Here is a 17,802-nt window from a genome sequence, read left to right on the forward strand (position 1 = left end):
TGTATGTTCTGGGACAAGTTAATTTGTTCCATCTTTTTTTCCTTTAAGATACGGCGAGAGGGTGTGCGTCTCTTTCTTTTGTGGCTGCAAGCACTTCAAAATAACTGTAGTAAAGAACAATTATGGATGTTTTCTTGCTTGATTCCTGGATTTTCATCGCCACAGTCTGAATATGGCCCCCGAACACTAGATAATCTCATTAACCCTCCACTTAATGTTCAAGAAAGTAAGTAATTTGGTAATATTACTCAATTCTCTACCTAATTCAATTCTCAGCACAGCAAAGGCAAGTTGAAGTAGCAAAGAACCAACATACATATGTTCCCAGGGAAATTATGGAGCTGTTAATGAGTTTCTTGGCAGCCTGTCAGGTCTTCTTCCAATAGTAACTTGGTCTTTGTTGTTGTTGTTCAGGGTTTTTTTGGTTTTGTGGTGTGGTTTGTTTTTTGGTTTTGTGTTTTTTTTTTTTTTTTTTAAGTTGGCTATAGTAGCTTAACATGTAGCGGGTGAAAATAAACTGACCAATTTTATGTAGTTCTTCTTAAGAATTGCAAGCAGATGCTGCATCTACTGCAAACTTGCACAGGTGGATTCCACTTGTGTTGAACATTTGCACTGACTCTGGCCATACTCTAGAGACCAAGCTATGCAAAGCAGTTTCTGGTATGGCCTTCAAGAGAATGAGAGATTGTTAGGGCAGCATGTAAAGCCAAATGGTTGATCTTACTACTGTGTCTGTGACCAGACAATTAAAGCTGTGGTACTCCCGTGGCTCAGAATCTTCCAAAAGAATTGGACCTTGTAAATTGTGAAACCTGAGGTCAAAAAGGTCTCCATCACTGGAAAAGCTTGAGCATTCTGAGATAAGCTTTTTATACTTTCTAGATTTTTTTTTTTTAATGTGAAGATCATTATCTTTAATCAATAGAGCGACACTTTTCTCTTTAGATTAATATTATGACCATTTTTCCTTTGCTCACTCTAGCACTAAGTATCAGATACTGGTTACTTTGGGGAGCCTCTTGCCTCTTAACTCAATTTATTCCTGTTAGTAGGATTTGAAGCTCATTTATTAATGAATTGCAATTGGATGGAGTCATAAGGGCAAACTGTGCATTCACGTAAATGTGAATAAGAAGCTAACCACTTTTTCCTCTGAACGTTAAGTGCCGTTGCCTTTTTTCCACCTCCACCCAATGTTGTAGAGCTGACACAAGTATTGCTTGTAGAAGCAAGCAGTGTCTCCTTGACTGGTAATTAAATTTACTGAAACTTAGCAGGTGAATTTTATGGCAGGGTAGCTCTGCAGAAAAAAGTTTGCTATATACTTTATGCCCTGTTTTGGAGTTATCTTGTGTTCTGTCTCTACAGCAGGAAAGGAGGAACAAATCTAAAGGGGATGTAGGCAGCATAGAAATGCAGAGCGCAAAGAGTGAAATGCAAACATCTACAGGAACAAGAGAAAAATAAACTCTGAATAGCTTCACTGTAGAGGCAAAGGAAGGATAGAGCTAGTAAAACTTATCACAAATGTAATGGATCAACTGCTAAATGAAGAAAATTGTGAGAGATGCAAATAAAGATTTGGCATTTGTGCAATACAAATGTTACACTATTGTTTGCATAAATTCCAAAAGAAATGGATTACACCTCTTGGAAAAATTTGGTCTTGGCAAGCAGGGAGAACTTATTTATCTGCTGGTTTTATATTTGTAAGAAATTAGTTCTATGGTGATTTATTAGCTAAAACTTCCTAATTTTCATTAATGTACGGGTGGTTTGTTTTGCCTGTAACTGTCTCTGCTTACCCCAGTACATTTCTACTTTCATAACTTAGTAGGTATTTATGCATGAGAAGTGGTCTAAATATGAGATGTACTTCTTTGTTTCTTTATTTTAAATAGCTCAAGTGACTATAGAGGAAATCACTCCACTTGTTCCTCCACAATCAGGGGATAAAGGACAAGAAGATTTAACGAGCTATTTCTTAGAAGCACTTTTGAAATACATAGTAATTCAGGTACGTTCTGTAGTTTTCAAGCAAACAAATATGAATCAATGAACACCTGTTTGTCCATTACAAGAAGACATTTACTAGTAACACTGCAAATGTATATGAAAATGTTTTAAAGATTCCTCCCCCTTGCCCCTCCCTCAGGCGTCCTTTATAAAGAGCAAATTCTCCTAGAAAATTTTCACTTGTCTTCTGTGTGAAAATTCATAGGTCTGTTACCACGGGGTCTTGCATCAGATTGCAGCATGGAGAAAAAACAAGACTTGTCAGTCATTTTCAGCAGTGCTGACTCCAGCTCCCATCCCATATTCACCTCCTTCTCCCCACTCTGTTGCATTCAAGCAGCAGAAGGATCAACTGGGCTCTCTCTTATGATGTGGGTTTTGTGGTGGTCAGGGACTTTGCTTTTCAGACTGAGAGGAAACTTCGAACTGAAGGCATTGGATTTTTGTGATACGAGCTTTTAACGAGTCCCAAACTTTTGCTGACCTTTTTCCTAGGTTTATACTTGGGCTAGCTGGCAAAAGCAAACAGAAATAGGATGTCAGGCTGAAGGTTTTGTAAGACTGGGACTGCCAGTGTCTGCACGTAGGGTCATACTTTTCTTCCAGCTATCTTTCTGGAACTTCTGCTGTTGCAGTAGATTAACCATACAGCCCGTCCATTCATTAGTAGAAATGCACTGAGCTACTCCTGGTTAGTGGAAATGCTTCAGGGTGTTTACAGTGTGACATGGAGATTATGGCTTTCTAGCAAGAGCTTGGGGGGTTTTTTTGTTTGGTGTGTGTTTCCCTTTTTTTTTCCCTTTTTTTTCTTTTTTTCTTTTTTTTTTTTTTCTGCTCAACAAGATGTTTACTATCCAGATCTTGCAGGGAAAGTGCCGTGACTCCTGTTGGTATCTTAACTGTACTTTCTAGGACTTTAATTTTAGGAGACTTGTAAGCTCAGGCATAGTACAGTACACTGCACAGAGAAAATTTGGGTTTACTGCTACAGCTGAGCAAGTGAACCTCTTCAAAAGAGAAGCAATGGGAAACAGTATGTATTCAGAATACTTCAGATCTGACAAAGCTTATTAGTTAGATTCTCCTTGAAAGTAGCTGCACTGCTGAGATTACACTCAGTGGTGTTGCTGTGTGAACTCCAGGTAATAAGATCTTGCAGATCCCAAGGTACCTTAAAAGGGAGATTGTGGAGCTGAACTGTGCATAGAAAATGAAGACTTGAATGAGTATCTAGTCCACGGTGTGCAACTCAAGTGCACACTGTGTCCTTCCCTTTGTACTTTGACATTTCCATGATCTCAGCCAGTACTTGAAATGCCTAGGACAGGGTATGGGAAGAGCTCCTATCAAAAACTGTGGCCTAGCTATTGTATTTTCTGTAATTGATTTGCTGGCCAGTTAGCACATGCTGCTTTGGAGCCTGCTCTGCTGTCATATGCCCAGCAAACTGCTTGAGTGCATGACATACTGTAGGTATTCCAGGGTACTGCCTTCTGGGTCAGACTTGTCCAGCAGAACCCAGTTGGGTATCTAGCCATAAGTTTTTCTTCAGACTTTTGCAGGGTGTGCTAGAAAAGATGGACAGTGCACAAATATGGCCAATGTTAAAATGAAACATTTCATGGCTTCCCTTTATCTATCTTACTGTGAACTTGCAGTGCTGGGATAATTTGCAACCTCTTTTTGTTGCTTCCAGTATCTCCCAGTTTGAATAGAGGTCATCTTACTTGTGATTTGTAGGGTAAGCTTAATGATGACTGTTCACTTTGAATAAAAATACCCCTTACATTACTGAAGACAACTGCCCTCTCTAATAAATTGGTAGTATTATATTTAAATTTAGATAAGTCATTGAGACAGCTGTCAGAATTTGTTCACTATGTGAATGCTAAAGTCTTTTGCTGAAGCTTTAGAGGCACTGATAATTTCAAGCTGAATAGTTACTTCTTCGATATTAAGATCTGCTAAAGGACTTTGTGTCACTAATTTCTACATATTAGTCACCCATTCTGTTGAATTATATTGGGAATGAATTATATACGTATGTATATTCCATACTAAAGGCCCATTGCCCTGAAAATAGATCATAATAGAACTGTGGGCTTTGAATAAGGAAGGGGGGGGGAGGGAAGAAAAAAAAAAAGGGAGGGGGGAGGAAAAGGCAAAGCTTCCTCGATTTTGTTTGTGGTAGACTTGGCAGGTTGCCCAGCTCTGCAGGCAGGTGGATTCTCCAGGACAGACATGGAAACTGCATGTTGGGTTTGTTATTATGGAGAACTTATGTATTTTGGTAGGAAAACATTTCATAATGGGGAAGACTTAGCACTCATGATCAATGAAAGTAGATTTGTGTAATTCAACTTTAAAGTTGTATCTTCTGCTCCTTGTTGTTAACAGATTTGTTTCATATTGCCAACTGCACAAATGAATCCAAGTACCTATTATGATGAATATATGGACACTTGTTACTCTAAATGTGTTAAAAGAAACTGTCAAAACAAATGTTCAAAGTAGCATGGATAGTTGTCCTTTTCTTATAAAACATTTTGAAATATAAAACTAGTTTTACTAAAAACAATCAGTTTGGGTTTACTCCCTGACTTGGCAAGATGACCATAAAAGCAGACGTATTTCTATTGGTATTTGATGTGTTCAAGTTCATTTTGAAGCAACATTTTGGAAGAGAACAGTCTTTGTTTCTTTGACATTTCCTAGCTAGTTTCTGTTGCTTCTTTTTCTAAAAGTGTTGATTAAAATGGATGTGATTTTGTTCCACAGAAATAGCTTAGAAGACGTTTCATCAGTCATCTCTGTCTTCTAGATGTTTACTTTATCTAACTTCTTTTTTTAAGGTTAAGAGTTTAGAATGGAAGAACAAGGAAAACCAGGAAAAGGGATTTTCATTTTTATTCTCAAATTTTAAGAAATACTACTTACCTTCTATTTTCCCAAACATCTGTAAGGAGACCAGCTTGTATAACCCTATACTTGGTAAGTGTTAACACAGCTGATAAAATCATTACATTTTCCAAAAGTATTTCTTATGAAAGAATGTTATGGTTTCTGTTCATGGTTTTCAGTTCTCTGTGGAGGCACCTGACCCTTTCATTAGAGTCAATCTTGCTATATTAACCTGATTCAGGTAAAATAAATGTTCTTGTAAAACAGTTATTTAAAGTGACCTCTGTTGTTGATTTAAGTTGTGCTCTGAAGAGAAGCTACTACTGCTGAGATAAATGGTGTTAGTATGCTGTTCTTTGGGGGATGTTGGCTTTATCTGTACAGAATCATAGTATTTGGATCATACAGTGCTTGCTCTTAGTTCAGACAGGGCAAAGGTACTTATGTTTTTGCGTAAATTGTATTTTGTCAAGAGCTTGTGGTAGGAAGAAGTAGCTAAGGCTTAACACAGTCTTTAGAGCTGATGGTGCTAGAATGTATCTTTCCATGTAGAGAGCAGAATTTCAGTTGTTTGCTAAGCAAGCCTAACTGGAGTTTTGCTCAGAGGTTTTAGCCTATTCTAAACTAGAACGTTGTTTGCAAATCTTGGTTTTTGCTAGCTCAGGTTTGCGTGCACTCGTGCACATGTTGATTGTAAGCCAAGGTTGTAAGAGTTCAAGACTTGTTTGCAAAGAAGTACCGCGTACATGGGCCATTTCATTAGTTGAATAATATGGACACCTCATTGCTCCTCTCACTTGTGGATGCAGCATCTCACAAGGATTAGCAGTGATCTGCAAACACAATTTCATATTCTAAAATTAAGCTGTCAGGGAAGTTTGTTGAAAAGGTGTTAGTTTCTGCCAGTCCATGTACGTGTATTTGGATTGTGGCTTTCTTCAGAGATGGATGTTTCAAAGCCATGTTCTCCTGGGAAGGACAAACAGTGGACCCCCTCATCTAGGGGAGGAGAAACAGTATAAATCCAGCCATAAGCAACAGTAGAACAAGAGTTGTCTGAAGATACTGAAGAGGTTCAGTGATAAAATAGCTATAAGAGGGTTGTCAAGCAGTGCTGAGAAAGCAAGCCTACTGCTGCTTGACATCCCCAAACAAGATATGTGGAAATGATACTTTTCTCTTTCTATGAAGACCTTGATCGAGTCTCCGATAGAAGTGTTACTGTAGTACTCTCTTTCTGTGAACTGTAAACAAGAAACTCCCAAGGCCTTAGTGAAGAACAGGACAATGGGGAACAAGAAGAAGAAATGGGCACAGATTTACAAAACTACTGTCAGTGCCCTACACTATGCAAAGTCAGCAACAATGACAAGGATTTTTGGAAGAATACAGTAATGAAAGCAACAGAAACACTGGTAAGTAGAATAGTCCTTTCTCCTCTAAGTAGTTCTTCTCTGGCATACATCTCCCACCCTATTTGAAAACAATCCTGTGCCTGTTCTGAACAAAACTGACAACATTTAGCTAGAAAAAAGGGCAAACTTGGGCACTGAGCCTGCTACTAAAAACAGCTCTTATGCTGCTGGTGTAGTGTTTAATTTAGGAGAAGTCATGAGGTACAAATCAAAACAGTAGTTTTAGTAAGGAAGGATTGATACAGGGCTTTGCTGGAGATAGTATATTGGATTGAGATTTCTTTTTTTCTTTTTTCTTTCTTTCTTTCTGTTTAGGCAGATTTTCAGGTAAGTATGTTGGTTACAGTCAAAAGCACCAAGTACTCCAGTTACAAGAAGCTAGTATTGTACTTCCTCCAAATTCTGGCTTGACTATTACAGGCTTAGAAGAGCCCATGAGATTGTTTGTTTGGTTTGGTTTGGTTTGGTTTGGTTTGAATGTCTTTTAACATCTGTTTAGATACTGTAAGATAGTCTTTAGAAACTGTCTAGTAAGAACAACAGATATGGCAGTGAGATTCTAGGGGCATTGTTGCTGCCATCATGGTAATGTGTCTTTCTGTGCCATTTCCAAGCCATTTATTGTTTCCCTGTAAATGAAGGGGCTCATCTAAAGTGGGCTGTCCTACAGCCCTCTGCAGCTCTTCATTCACAGAATCATAGAATGGTTTGGGTTGGAAGGGACCTTAAAGATCATCTAGTTCCAACCCACCTGGTCTTAAACACTTCCAGGGATGGGGCATCCACAATCTCTCTAGGCAACCTGTTCCAGTGCCTCACCACTCTCACAGTAAAGAATTTCTTTCTAACATCTAATCTAAGTCGACCCTCCTTCAGCTTAAACCCATTACCGCTTGTCCTGTCACTACACTCCCTGATAAACAGTCCCCCTCCAGCTTTCCTGTAGGCCCTGTCAGGTACTGGTAAGCCACAATTAGGTCTCCTTGGAGCCGCCTTTTCTCCAGGCTGAACAATCCCAACTCTCTCAGCCTGTCCTCGTAGGAGAGGTGCTCCAGCCCTCCGATCAGCTTCGTGACCCTCCTCTGGACTCTCTCCAACAGCTCACTGTCTCTCCTGTACTGGGGCCCCCAGAGCTGGACGCAGTACTCCAGGTGGGGTCTCACAAGAGCGGAGTAGAGGGGCAGAATCACCTCCCTCGACCTGCTGGTCACACCTCTTTTGAGGCAGCCCAGGACACGGTTGGCTTTCTGGGCTGCAAGCGCACGCTGCTGGCTCATGTTGAGCTTCTCATCAATCAATACCCACAAGTCCTTCTCCTCGGGGCTGCTTTCAATCCATTCCTCGCCCAGCCTATAGTCGTGCTTGGGATCGAGCTGACCCACGTGCAGGACCTTGCACTTGGCCTTGTTGAACTTCATGCGGTTCGCACGGGCCCACCTCTCCAGCCTGTCAAGGTCCCTCTGGATGGCATCCCTTCCCTCCAGCGTGTCGACCACGCCACACAGCTTGGTGTCATCGGCAAACTTGCTGCTGACAAAGATGTTGAACAGTGCCAGTCCCAGTACCGACCCCTGAGGGACGCCACTCGTCACCGTTCTCCACTTGGACATTGAGCCATGGACCACAACTCTTTGAGTGCGACCATCCAGCCAATTCCTTACCCACCACGTGGTCCGTCCATCCATCGAATCCATGTCTTTCCAATTTAGAGACAAGGATGTCATGTGGGACAGCGTCAAATGCCTTGCACAAGTCCAGGTAGATGACGTCAGCTGCTCTTCCCTTATCCACCGATGCTGTCACCCCATCGTAGAAGGCCACCAAATTTGTCAGGCACGATTTGCCCCTAGTGAAGCCGTGTTGGCTGTCACCAATCACCTCCTTACCTTCCATGTGCCTGAGCATAGTCTCCAGGAGGGTCTGCTCCATAATCTTGCCAGGCACAGAGGTGAGACTGACCGGCCTGTAGTTCCCTGGATCTTCCTTTTTACCCTTCTTAAAAATGGGGCTTATGTTCCCCCTCTTCCAGTTGGCGGGAACTTCGCCGGACTGCCAGGACTTCTCAAATATGATGGCCAGTGGCCTGGCCACTTCATCTGCCAGTTCCCTCAAGGCCTGCGCACGCAACTCATCAGGTCCCGTGGACTTGTGCAGCTTCAGGTTCCGTAGATATTCTTGAACCTGATCTTCTCCTACAGTGGGCAGTTCTGCATTCTCCCAGTCCCTGCCTTCTGCGACCTGGGCAGTGTGGCTCAAGCATTTGCCAGTGAAGACTGAGGCAAAGAAGTCGTTGAGTACCTCAGCCTTCTCCATATCCTGGGTAACCAGGTCACCCATTTCATTCCGGAGGGGACCCACATATTCCCTCGTCCTCCTTTTCTCACTAACATACCTACAGAAGCTTTTCTTGTTGTCCTTGACACCCCTGGCCAGACTAATTTCTATCAGGGCTTTGGCTTTCCTAACCTGAGCCCTGGCTGCTTGGACAGTTTCTCTGCATTCTTACCAGGCTACCTGCCCTTGCTTCCACCCTCTGTACGCTTCCTTTTTGTTGTTCAACTTTGCCCAGGAGCTCTTTGTTCATCCACAGGGGCCTCTTGGTGGTTTTGCTTGACTTCCTCTTTCTTGGGATGCATCGCTTCTGAGCTTGGAGGAGGTGACCCTTGAATATTAGCCAGCTGTCTTGGGCCCCTCTTCCTTCCAGGGCTTTGTCCCATGGTATTCTACCAAGCAGATCCCTGAGGAGGCCAAAGTCTGCTCTCCTGAAGTCCAGGGTAGTGAGCTTGCTGTGCGCCCTCCTCGCTGCCCTGAGGATCCTGAATTCCACCATTTTGTGGTCACTGCAGCCAAGGCTGCCCTTGAGCTTGACATCCCCTACCAGGCCCTCCTTATTGGTGAGAATAAGGTCCAGCATGGCACCTCTCCTTGTGGGCTCCTCTATCACTTGGAGGAGAAAGTTGTCATTGACACATTCCAGGAACTTCCTGGATTGCTTGCGCTCAGCTGCGTTGTCCCTCCAGCAGATGTCAGGGTGGTTGAAGTCCCCCATAAGGACCAGGGCTTGTGAGCGTGAGGCTGCTCCTGTCTCCCTATAGAGGGCTTCAATTGCTCGGTCCCCCTGGTCAGGTGGCCTGTAGCAGACCCCCACTATGATGTCCCCTGCCCCAGTGCTCCCTTTAATCCTGACCCATAGGCTCTTGGTCAGCTCCTCATCCATCCCCAGGTGGAGCTCCATGCACTCCAGCTGGTCATTGACATAGAGGGTGACACGCCCTCCTCATCTGCCCTGCCTGTCCTTCCTAACGAGTCTGTACCCTTCCATCCCAACACTCCAGTCATAAGAGCTATCCCACCACGTCTCCGCAATGCCAATAAGGTCATAGCCTTGCAGGCACACACACGTCTCCAGCTCCTCTTGTTTATTCCCCATGCCCCATGTGTTCGTGTAGAGGCATTTCAGTTGTGCCCCCAATGAGGCTGACTTATTAGCTGGGGTGGCTGGAATTCTTTTGATGTATTCTCCCAGTGTTACCCTGTTGGTTCCCGTTGCATCCAGAGCCCCCGGCTCGTCTCCTCTAGGCTTTGAGTGTGCTGTAGTGCATCCAGCACGTCTCTGAGCACTAGGCTGAGGGCCCTCGCCAGTGCCCCATCCCTCCAACCTGGGCACATCATCCCACAACATGCTGCAGGCAAGCCTGATGTTATCCCTCTCCCCCTTCGAGCCTAGTTTAAAGCTCTGTCGATGAGCCCCGCTAGTTCCTGGGCAAAGATCCTCTTCCCCCTTTGAGAGAGATGAATCCCATCAGGGTTCATCAGGCCTGGTGCTGTGTAGGCCACCCCGTTGTCAAAGAACCCAAAGTTGTGGTGTTGACACCACCCACGGAGCCGTGCATTTATGGACTGTGTCCACCTGTTCCACCCAACATTGCTGCCCTTAACTGGAAGGAGAGAGGAGAATATTACCTGCGCCCCCGAATCCTTCAGTGACTGTCCTAAGAGCCTGAAGTCCCTTTTGATGACTTTTGTGGTACGTGTCTCTGCTTCATCCCCACCCACGTGGAGGAGCAGCAGTGGGTAATAGAGGGCTGTACCAGGCTGGGGAGTTTCCTAGCGATGTCCTTGACACAGGCCCTGAGGAGGCAGCAGACTTCTCTGAGAGGAGGGTCTGCCCTGCATATCGGGCCCTCTGTACCCTTCAGAAGGGAGTCCCCTACGACTATAGCTCTCCTTTTCTTCTTTGTTGGGGTGGTCACGACCCGAGGCATTGGCCTTTTGGGCCTAGGTGCTACCTCTGGAGTAGCTTGACTGTCATCCATATCCTTGCTCAAGTTCCTTTTGAACTCTTTATTGCCTTAAAAAGTAAGCATGGCCAAAACTACAAGTGTCCACCATTGTAACTGGTTTTGCTAGCCTTTTCATTTTCTACCCTGTGTATGTCTTCCACTGCCTACAGCTTCCTACCCTTTTTGGCACCAGCTTGTATCAAGTTCCTAGAGGAGGAAGAGTGGGGAGGTGGGGAAAGCCCAAACCAGAAAGCAAAAATGGAAAGCTGGGGGGAACAAAAAATTTCCGCTTGTACTATTTGAGTCAATCTAATTGAGTCAATCTTCTATTTTGCTTTGATTTTATGTCAGTGTCCTTATCTGGAGCCTTGACACCTATTTCCAAGATGGACAGAAATGTGCACATACAAGAAATGACTGAAGGAGGATACATTTGAGAAGCAGCTGCAGCACGTAATGCAGTTGAGAGGGCACAAGGAGAGAGGATGTTCTGAGAAGATATCATGAAACTACAGAAGGAAACAGTGTGCTGCAAAGACATGTTTAATGCATGTCTTACCCTCTTGAAAATACTGCCAGTATTGCAGCCTTCATGCCCTGCTGAATGCTAATAGATACCAGAGAGAACTGATTTTTTGCATCTTTAAATCCTGTGCTACCAGTATTCACTTCCTTTTTTCACTGATTGTGCTGTTATACGTGCTTCTGTTTAAGATATCTTAGTTTTCAATGTTCATACTAACCTGCTGCTTTCCACAAAGTGGAAACAACAAAAACAGTGTACTGGTTTTTATTTGTAGTAAATAAAATCTTTGTAAGCTATTTACAAAGTATTCCTTGCATTTGTTTCTTACTAGGTGGATGGTATGCAAGAGTCATGTAGTTTTTTCCTCTAAAAGTAATGCTTCCATTAAAAATAGTGAATGTAACTTTAAAGTCTGTTCTGGAAACGTTCCTCGGTTTAGCAGCATCATGATGAGTTTATCACTACTTTTTTTTGTGGCTGTTGAAATGACACTGAGATATACCAGCTTGGATATCTTTGGTGGTGGTGGTGGATGTTGTGTATTTATAACATTAACAAGGAAACCTTCACAGCAATCTGGCAGGGAGACTGTATTTACTTCAAAAGCTTTTAAAGTGTATATGGCTGTCAGAAGTTAATTGCTTAGATAGTAGTTGATTATTTCTTTGCTGCTATCCAGACTTGTTCCTCCTGGATATGTGATACCATAACCTGGCAGAAGTTATGCTGGATCCCTTCAAACAACTCTTGACCTTGCATTAGGAAGATATAGTCAGGGAACAACTTTATATTCTTCAGCATGACTACTTTGACTGCCACCATTAGTATCTTTGAACTGCCTTCTGACCTGTAAAACCATGGCACCTATCTCTTACTCATGTACCACAAGCTATAGAAGAGTTGAAGCAGTGCTGAAATACCATCTCTATCTAATCTGTCACTCTCCATATCTGGATAGCACCACCATTGTCCATGCCTCTTCCTTTTTTTCTTTTCTTTCTTTTTTTTTTTTCCTTTTCTGTGTGCTGTCACCAGATGAAAATCATGATACTGAAACACCAGTAGCAGGGTATGTTCTGACAGCATATGTCATAATCAGTCCTCAGACAAATTTTCATCTGCTTTTTGTATTGGAGCGTATCTTGTACTTTATCTTCTAGAAGTAGGAGTAGAGTTGGCACACCACTTACAGAGAAATGTCATTTGCACCTGAAAGTTTCGTAGCAGCTTCAGATTGATGATTGCTATTGCAGAACTGTTCTGCACCCTGTCTTGGGTTGTGAAACCCAGAAATGAAATTTTGCAGTGTTGAGATGGCTGATACATGGCTGGAGTTGAAGTGGGCTGTTGATATTTGTCCCCACAGAAATGTGTGTTATGCACAATTCAAAAACTGTCTGTCCATGTGTGGTGTTCTCCCACCCCAATCTTTGTAATGTTTTTACCTCACATGTCAATTCCATCCACATTGAATTATTAAGGACTGTCCCTTTTTTCTGAAGCAGATTGAGGAATACTGATGACAGTGTCAGCACCTTTGTCCCTAGTGCAGTAGAGAACCAGAAGAGCTAACCAGTTCTAAACCATCATGTAGAACATGGGATGGAGAAAATAGAATTGTAGGTTATAGACCCCAAATAACCACAGTTCCTGCCAGTTGGCATGCTGCTGGGCATCATTCATTCATTACATTCCCTGCAAGCCAGTACAGAAACTATTGCCATAGCATCATCTTTCAGCAGTCATGGGAAGATGCATGTGCCCTTGCTCTGGCAGCAAAGTTAGGTAGTGCAGATGTGGTATTAGATGAACCTGTGAAACTCGCGTGACTTTGGAGCAGGATTTCTCTCTGTTCTATTCATCCTTCACCTATTGCAGGGCCAGAAGAGGCTGTGTTTATTGTAGCTGCTGGTAGAATACAGTTTGGAATTTAAGCGCTGTCGTTGTAGCCATTATTGCATGTTGGGATCTGTATTAGTAAAGAACTGATGACCTTTGTGGCTAATTATATTGCTTTATTGTGGATTGCTGCAGACCAACATAGAGGTCTTTCTAGGGATGCATTAGGAAGTGTGGTGATCCCTTGCATTTGAACTGCACCCGCTTTTCCCAGTAGGTTTGGTAATAGGAGATAAGTGACATACAGGATTCTTAAAAGGGTGTAAAATGATACGAGTTACATAAATTGTTGCTTAGAAACTTAACTATAAACACTTCTTAAAAATCAAGAAATTTGGCAATATCTTAATTCTATGTGAAAATAATTTTCTTGTATAGGCCATATTCTAGTTTAGTTAACAGTTATTTTGCTACTTAAAACTCCTTTGTACTTTTCAATGAAAAGTTGTGAATTTGCTGAAGTTTATCTTGAAATATTTTTAAGGTGATATGTTTCCTTACAGATATACCACAAATGAGACCAAAGCCACACTACGTAATGGTTAAGAAAGATGCTGAAACCAATGAGGCAATATATTGCACAAAGGAACCTTTTATTAAGGCTCGTGTTATTGTCATTCGATGGTTGGTGTCTTTCTGGCTTGAGCAAAAACCTCATGCAGGACCTCATATTCCTGGGATGGAAGGTGAAAATGTGCCAAAGAATATTCAGGTAAAACCAAATATACAAAAAAAATGTTTGTTTTCATGTTTTTGTCTTAATTGTTGTCAGCAGTGTGCACTCCTCTGATAATTATAACTAATGAAGAATTCTAAAAAGGAATTTCTAAACAGATTTTCTGCTTATGAATTCACTTTAGAAGGATTTTTTATACTTTTTTTTTTCAAATTATGCTATTTTGGTTTTAATCAAATAGACATGAGAAGTCTTGAAATGCAGTTAATCCTATTTTTTTTTTCCTGAATTCTTTGTACTGTTTTAAATTATGCTGTATGTGATAACTTGAATTGTACTGCTTAGTTGTTGTACTAAAAATGAGCCCTGGAATATTATTTAATTTTTGTTTCAGAGAGCAGCTGCTAGCATGGCTTCAAGGGAGGACAGCAAAAATGACAGTACTGATAAGCAGGATAGAAACACGGAACCAGAACAATCTCATTCTAATACAAGTACTCTAACAGAGAGAGAACCAAGTTCTTCCAGCCTTTGCAGTATTGATGAAGAGCATTTAACTGATATTGAAATTGTCCGGAAAGTCTTTTCTTCTAAAAGAAGCAACGTTAATTTTCTAACTGAGATTTTTCGCCAGGTAAAAACCCTCTTTATAATGCAAGCATCTTGATTATTATATTATAAATGATCATTATGTCATGTTTTTTTTTTTCCAAGAGCATTTGCTAAGCAGAACATAATGTAAATATACAGGGGGTTTTTGTCATCTTGTCTTTAAGGTGTAAGAATCGAAAAGTTAAAACTCTGGAATATTTTCTGTATAGAATATCCCCAGTTCCTGATTTTTCTCATTTTATTTCTTTAATAACCAGTTTGACAACATTTAACTTGGACTTACTGTTCCTCATAGACAGAAATGTTTGATCTTTTCATACATCAACCCTGTAGCTATTAGAGCTCACAACCAAGCATATTAAAATTAGCCTCCTGTGGGAGTCTGCAGCTGTTAAAGGGCTGTTTTAGGAGCAATCGAATGTCCTTACCTTGATAGTCTTCATCAGAAGAGTGGGACAGATGGCTATAGTAGGTAACAGCTTCTGCTCCTGACTTTGCTGCAACCAGAAATGTTAGCTGAACATACTCAGAATAGCGTTTCTCAGCTGGAAACCATTAAACAAATTTAAACTGAGAACATATGCTAGAATATGGAGTCTTTATTTATAACGTGAAAATACGTAACTTTGAGTTCAATATGGGACAATAGAACAAGATAGACTTTCTTTACACCCCATGCTCTAGATCAAAAGACAAAGAGATTTTTCTGAATAATAGTAAGGAAAAATACACTGTTTCAATTGCAGTGCATTACACTTGTTGTTTTAAACAACAGAAAACTAAACATTTTAAAACTCCGGTATATCTGGATGAAATGGATATTTTCAAATGAGGCAGATAAATGTCAGGAGCTTATCCACATCAAAGCTTGGACACTTTACTGAAGGAGATCACGGAGTTACCTGAATTCAGCTGCTGCTCAGGGGTTTACAGAGTCTGAGACATACAGAGTCTAAATTGTTGATGGTCTGTTTAGAGACTGCCCTCCTCAGTGAAAGGGACAGCAAAGGCAATTTTCTTCATTCTTTTCACGAGGTGCTCGATGAGTTATGTAGATTATTTGGATTTTGTGTGTGGTCATGAGATCTCATTTAAGTCATCGTTTAGCCAGTAGTTTTCAGAGTAAGTTCATTTCTAATATGCCAGGTGTTTGTAATGGTTCTAAAACATTAGGGCATTAGGAGGAGGTTTCAGTTGTACTGAATGGAGGCAAGATTGGCTGTAGAGAAAAAGTTTTAGGCATGTTAGACTCCAGGGTACCAAAAAATGTATACGGGCTTGCAGAAGACTGTTAGACTTGATGAGTGATAGTGTATGACTAATGAACTTGTCAGTTGAATTCCGTAATGCACAGCAAAATTCTTTCCAGTGTGATACTGGTATAAAATATGCATTTCCAGAGAGAAAACATACTACTTGTGTCAAGTGGGCACTCCTTAAAGACATGGGCCATGAGTTTTCAACATTCACACCGTGGACTCAAAAAAACCTGGGTAGTGTAGTTTATCTCTTTTTTAATACAATTAGGACATCATGGTCTGTGGTAAATGTATTTATAGTTAGTTAAAACCTGACTAATGTTAAAAGTTTCTGATCTGTGACTGGTTGTTACCAGCACAGCAGATACAGAAAAGCTCCTGAAGAGGGCACTGATCAGCCATCACACTGACTCAAATGCACATCTTTTGGAAACAATAGTTCTGAAGTCTTTTCAGGGACTCCTTTGTTTTACGGATACTGTTTGTAAAATATCATTTAGCTATAAATAAGATATATGGCTACCAGTAATGTATATCACTTGCATTTTTTTTAGTAATTTAGAACTGATTTAACTCTACTCTTCCAAATCCTCTGAATGGAAGGTGATGTAATAGAAAGTTCTGCTCATTCATTTTGCATACTTTTGATGAGTGTTTGGGTCTTAATTTCAGCAGGCTAGGTGTTGAGTACATGTGCTTGTATGGAATTTCATATCTCTTTATTTGGCAGTGAAGTTTTCGGAGTACTTTCTTGACAAGTTTTCTTCTTAAAATACTGTTTTCATATTTTCAGTTCACAGATGAAGAAAGTGAACAAACAGATTTAGAAGTAATTTTTTTGTTAAGATCCTACAGTGGCTATATTTTTCCCCCTTATCCCTTAGAGCCTGTACATTATAAAGCCCAATTTGATTTCAAGTATTGTAACTGGTTTTTTTCTTTGTTTCTTTTTCTACTCACAGGCATTTCTGTTGCCGATATGTGAAGCAGCTGCCATGAGGAAAGTGGTAAAGGTGTATCAGGAATGGATTCAGCAAGAAGACAAGCCTTTATTTATGAAAGAACCTGAAGAAATAATGCAGTGCACAACTGCTGATTGTGATGAAAATGTTGACCACAATTCATCAGAGAAAGCAAAAGAAAGAGAAGAGGTAAAATATTGTTGGTTAATACTTGACCTTTTTGATAACCTAGTAGACAGAGAAGTGACCTCCTTAACAGATTATATGTGGTTTAATTTGATGTCAGAGCATCTGTTGGGGAAAATTAATGGTAATTAAACAGTGCATGAATGGGCTACCAATTTGAGCCATTATCTCTAGATTTTTAATGTGGTTAGTTCAATTTAAACTCTCATACAGTTTTATGAACTGTTCTCAAGATGTGGATTATACAGTATGCCAACCTTCAGCTGTGTAAAAATTATATACAAATAACAGGATGAGGAAAACAGTAGTTGTTTCATCCAGATAGTTTAAAATAATTGCTACAAACTTCTTAAAATATAGTTGTGTCTTTAAGATGCATCTTAAACATCTGTCTACCATTGTTTATTATTTAATATCTATTATATCATTTTTCCTTTAATATAAAACCAAAGGACTTGTCTGCAAATCTATGGGTTTTTAAGAAAAAATATTTTTCAGGAAAAAGGGATGAACTCCAGTCATGTTAGAAATACAAACTGGTCAAGAAATGGCTGTTATGAAGACACTTTGCATAAAATGTCCGAAATTGATACTGAAGAGCAAAATGTACGAGCTGGAATGCAGTCAGTATTGCAGGTATGAAATAGACTTGATATCTAATTTTCATCCCAGTAATAAAGTTCTTGTTATCAGTAAATAAAGAGTGGAATATAATGCAATACTCCTGCAAGGGAATCCCATGCTCCTTCAAAGCATCTCTGAAGTTTAAAAATTATTTTAGATTTTAAAATTATGACAATAAGTAGTGTTAGAATAATGACAGTATTCACTGTATCTTTATTGACCTTAAGTAGGACAATGTATACACAAGCATTGGATGAAACAGTGAAAAAGTCTTTTCATTTTGCATCAGGACATGCATTCTGCTCTGCATTGTATCACAGAAAAAATAATTCTCATTTGAGTGCTATGTCTTCAAATTATTCTAATTAAGTGTTTAATGAGAATGCTTAGAAGCTTTTTTCTTTTAAACTATTAATCACCACACACAAAACATCCAAACC

General features: G+C 40.7%; 1 protein-coding gene across 1 annotated transcript in view; it reads left to right on the plus strand.

The window, feature by feature from the left end:
- Positions 1-17,802, plus strand: part of RALGAPA1 (Ral GTPase activating protein catalytic subunit alpha 1) — a 139,879-nt gene that overhangs the window by 16,847 nt on the left and 105,230 nt on the right. The window contains 7 exon segments of the mRNA XM_075753973.1: positions 49-226; positions 1,905-2,020; positions 4,872-5,010; positions 13,547-13,755; positions 14,114-14,353; positions 16,553-16,741; positions 17,237-17,374. Of these exon segments, the coding sequence (XP_075610088.1) occupies positions 49-226; positions 1,905-2,020; positions 4,872-5,010; positions 13,547-13,755; positions 14,114-14,353; positions 16,553-16,741; positions 17,237-17,374 (1,209 nt within the window).

Source organism: Balearica regulorum, chromosome 5 (assembly GCF_011004875.1).
Source record: "Balearica regulorum gibbericeps isolate bBalReg1 chromosome 5, bBalReg1.pri, whole genome shotgun sequence".
Lineage (NCBI taxonomy): Eukaryota > Metazoa > Chordata > Aves > Gruiformes > Gruidae > Balearica > Balearica regulorum.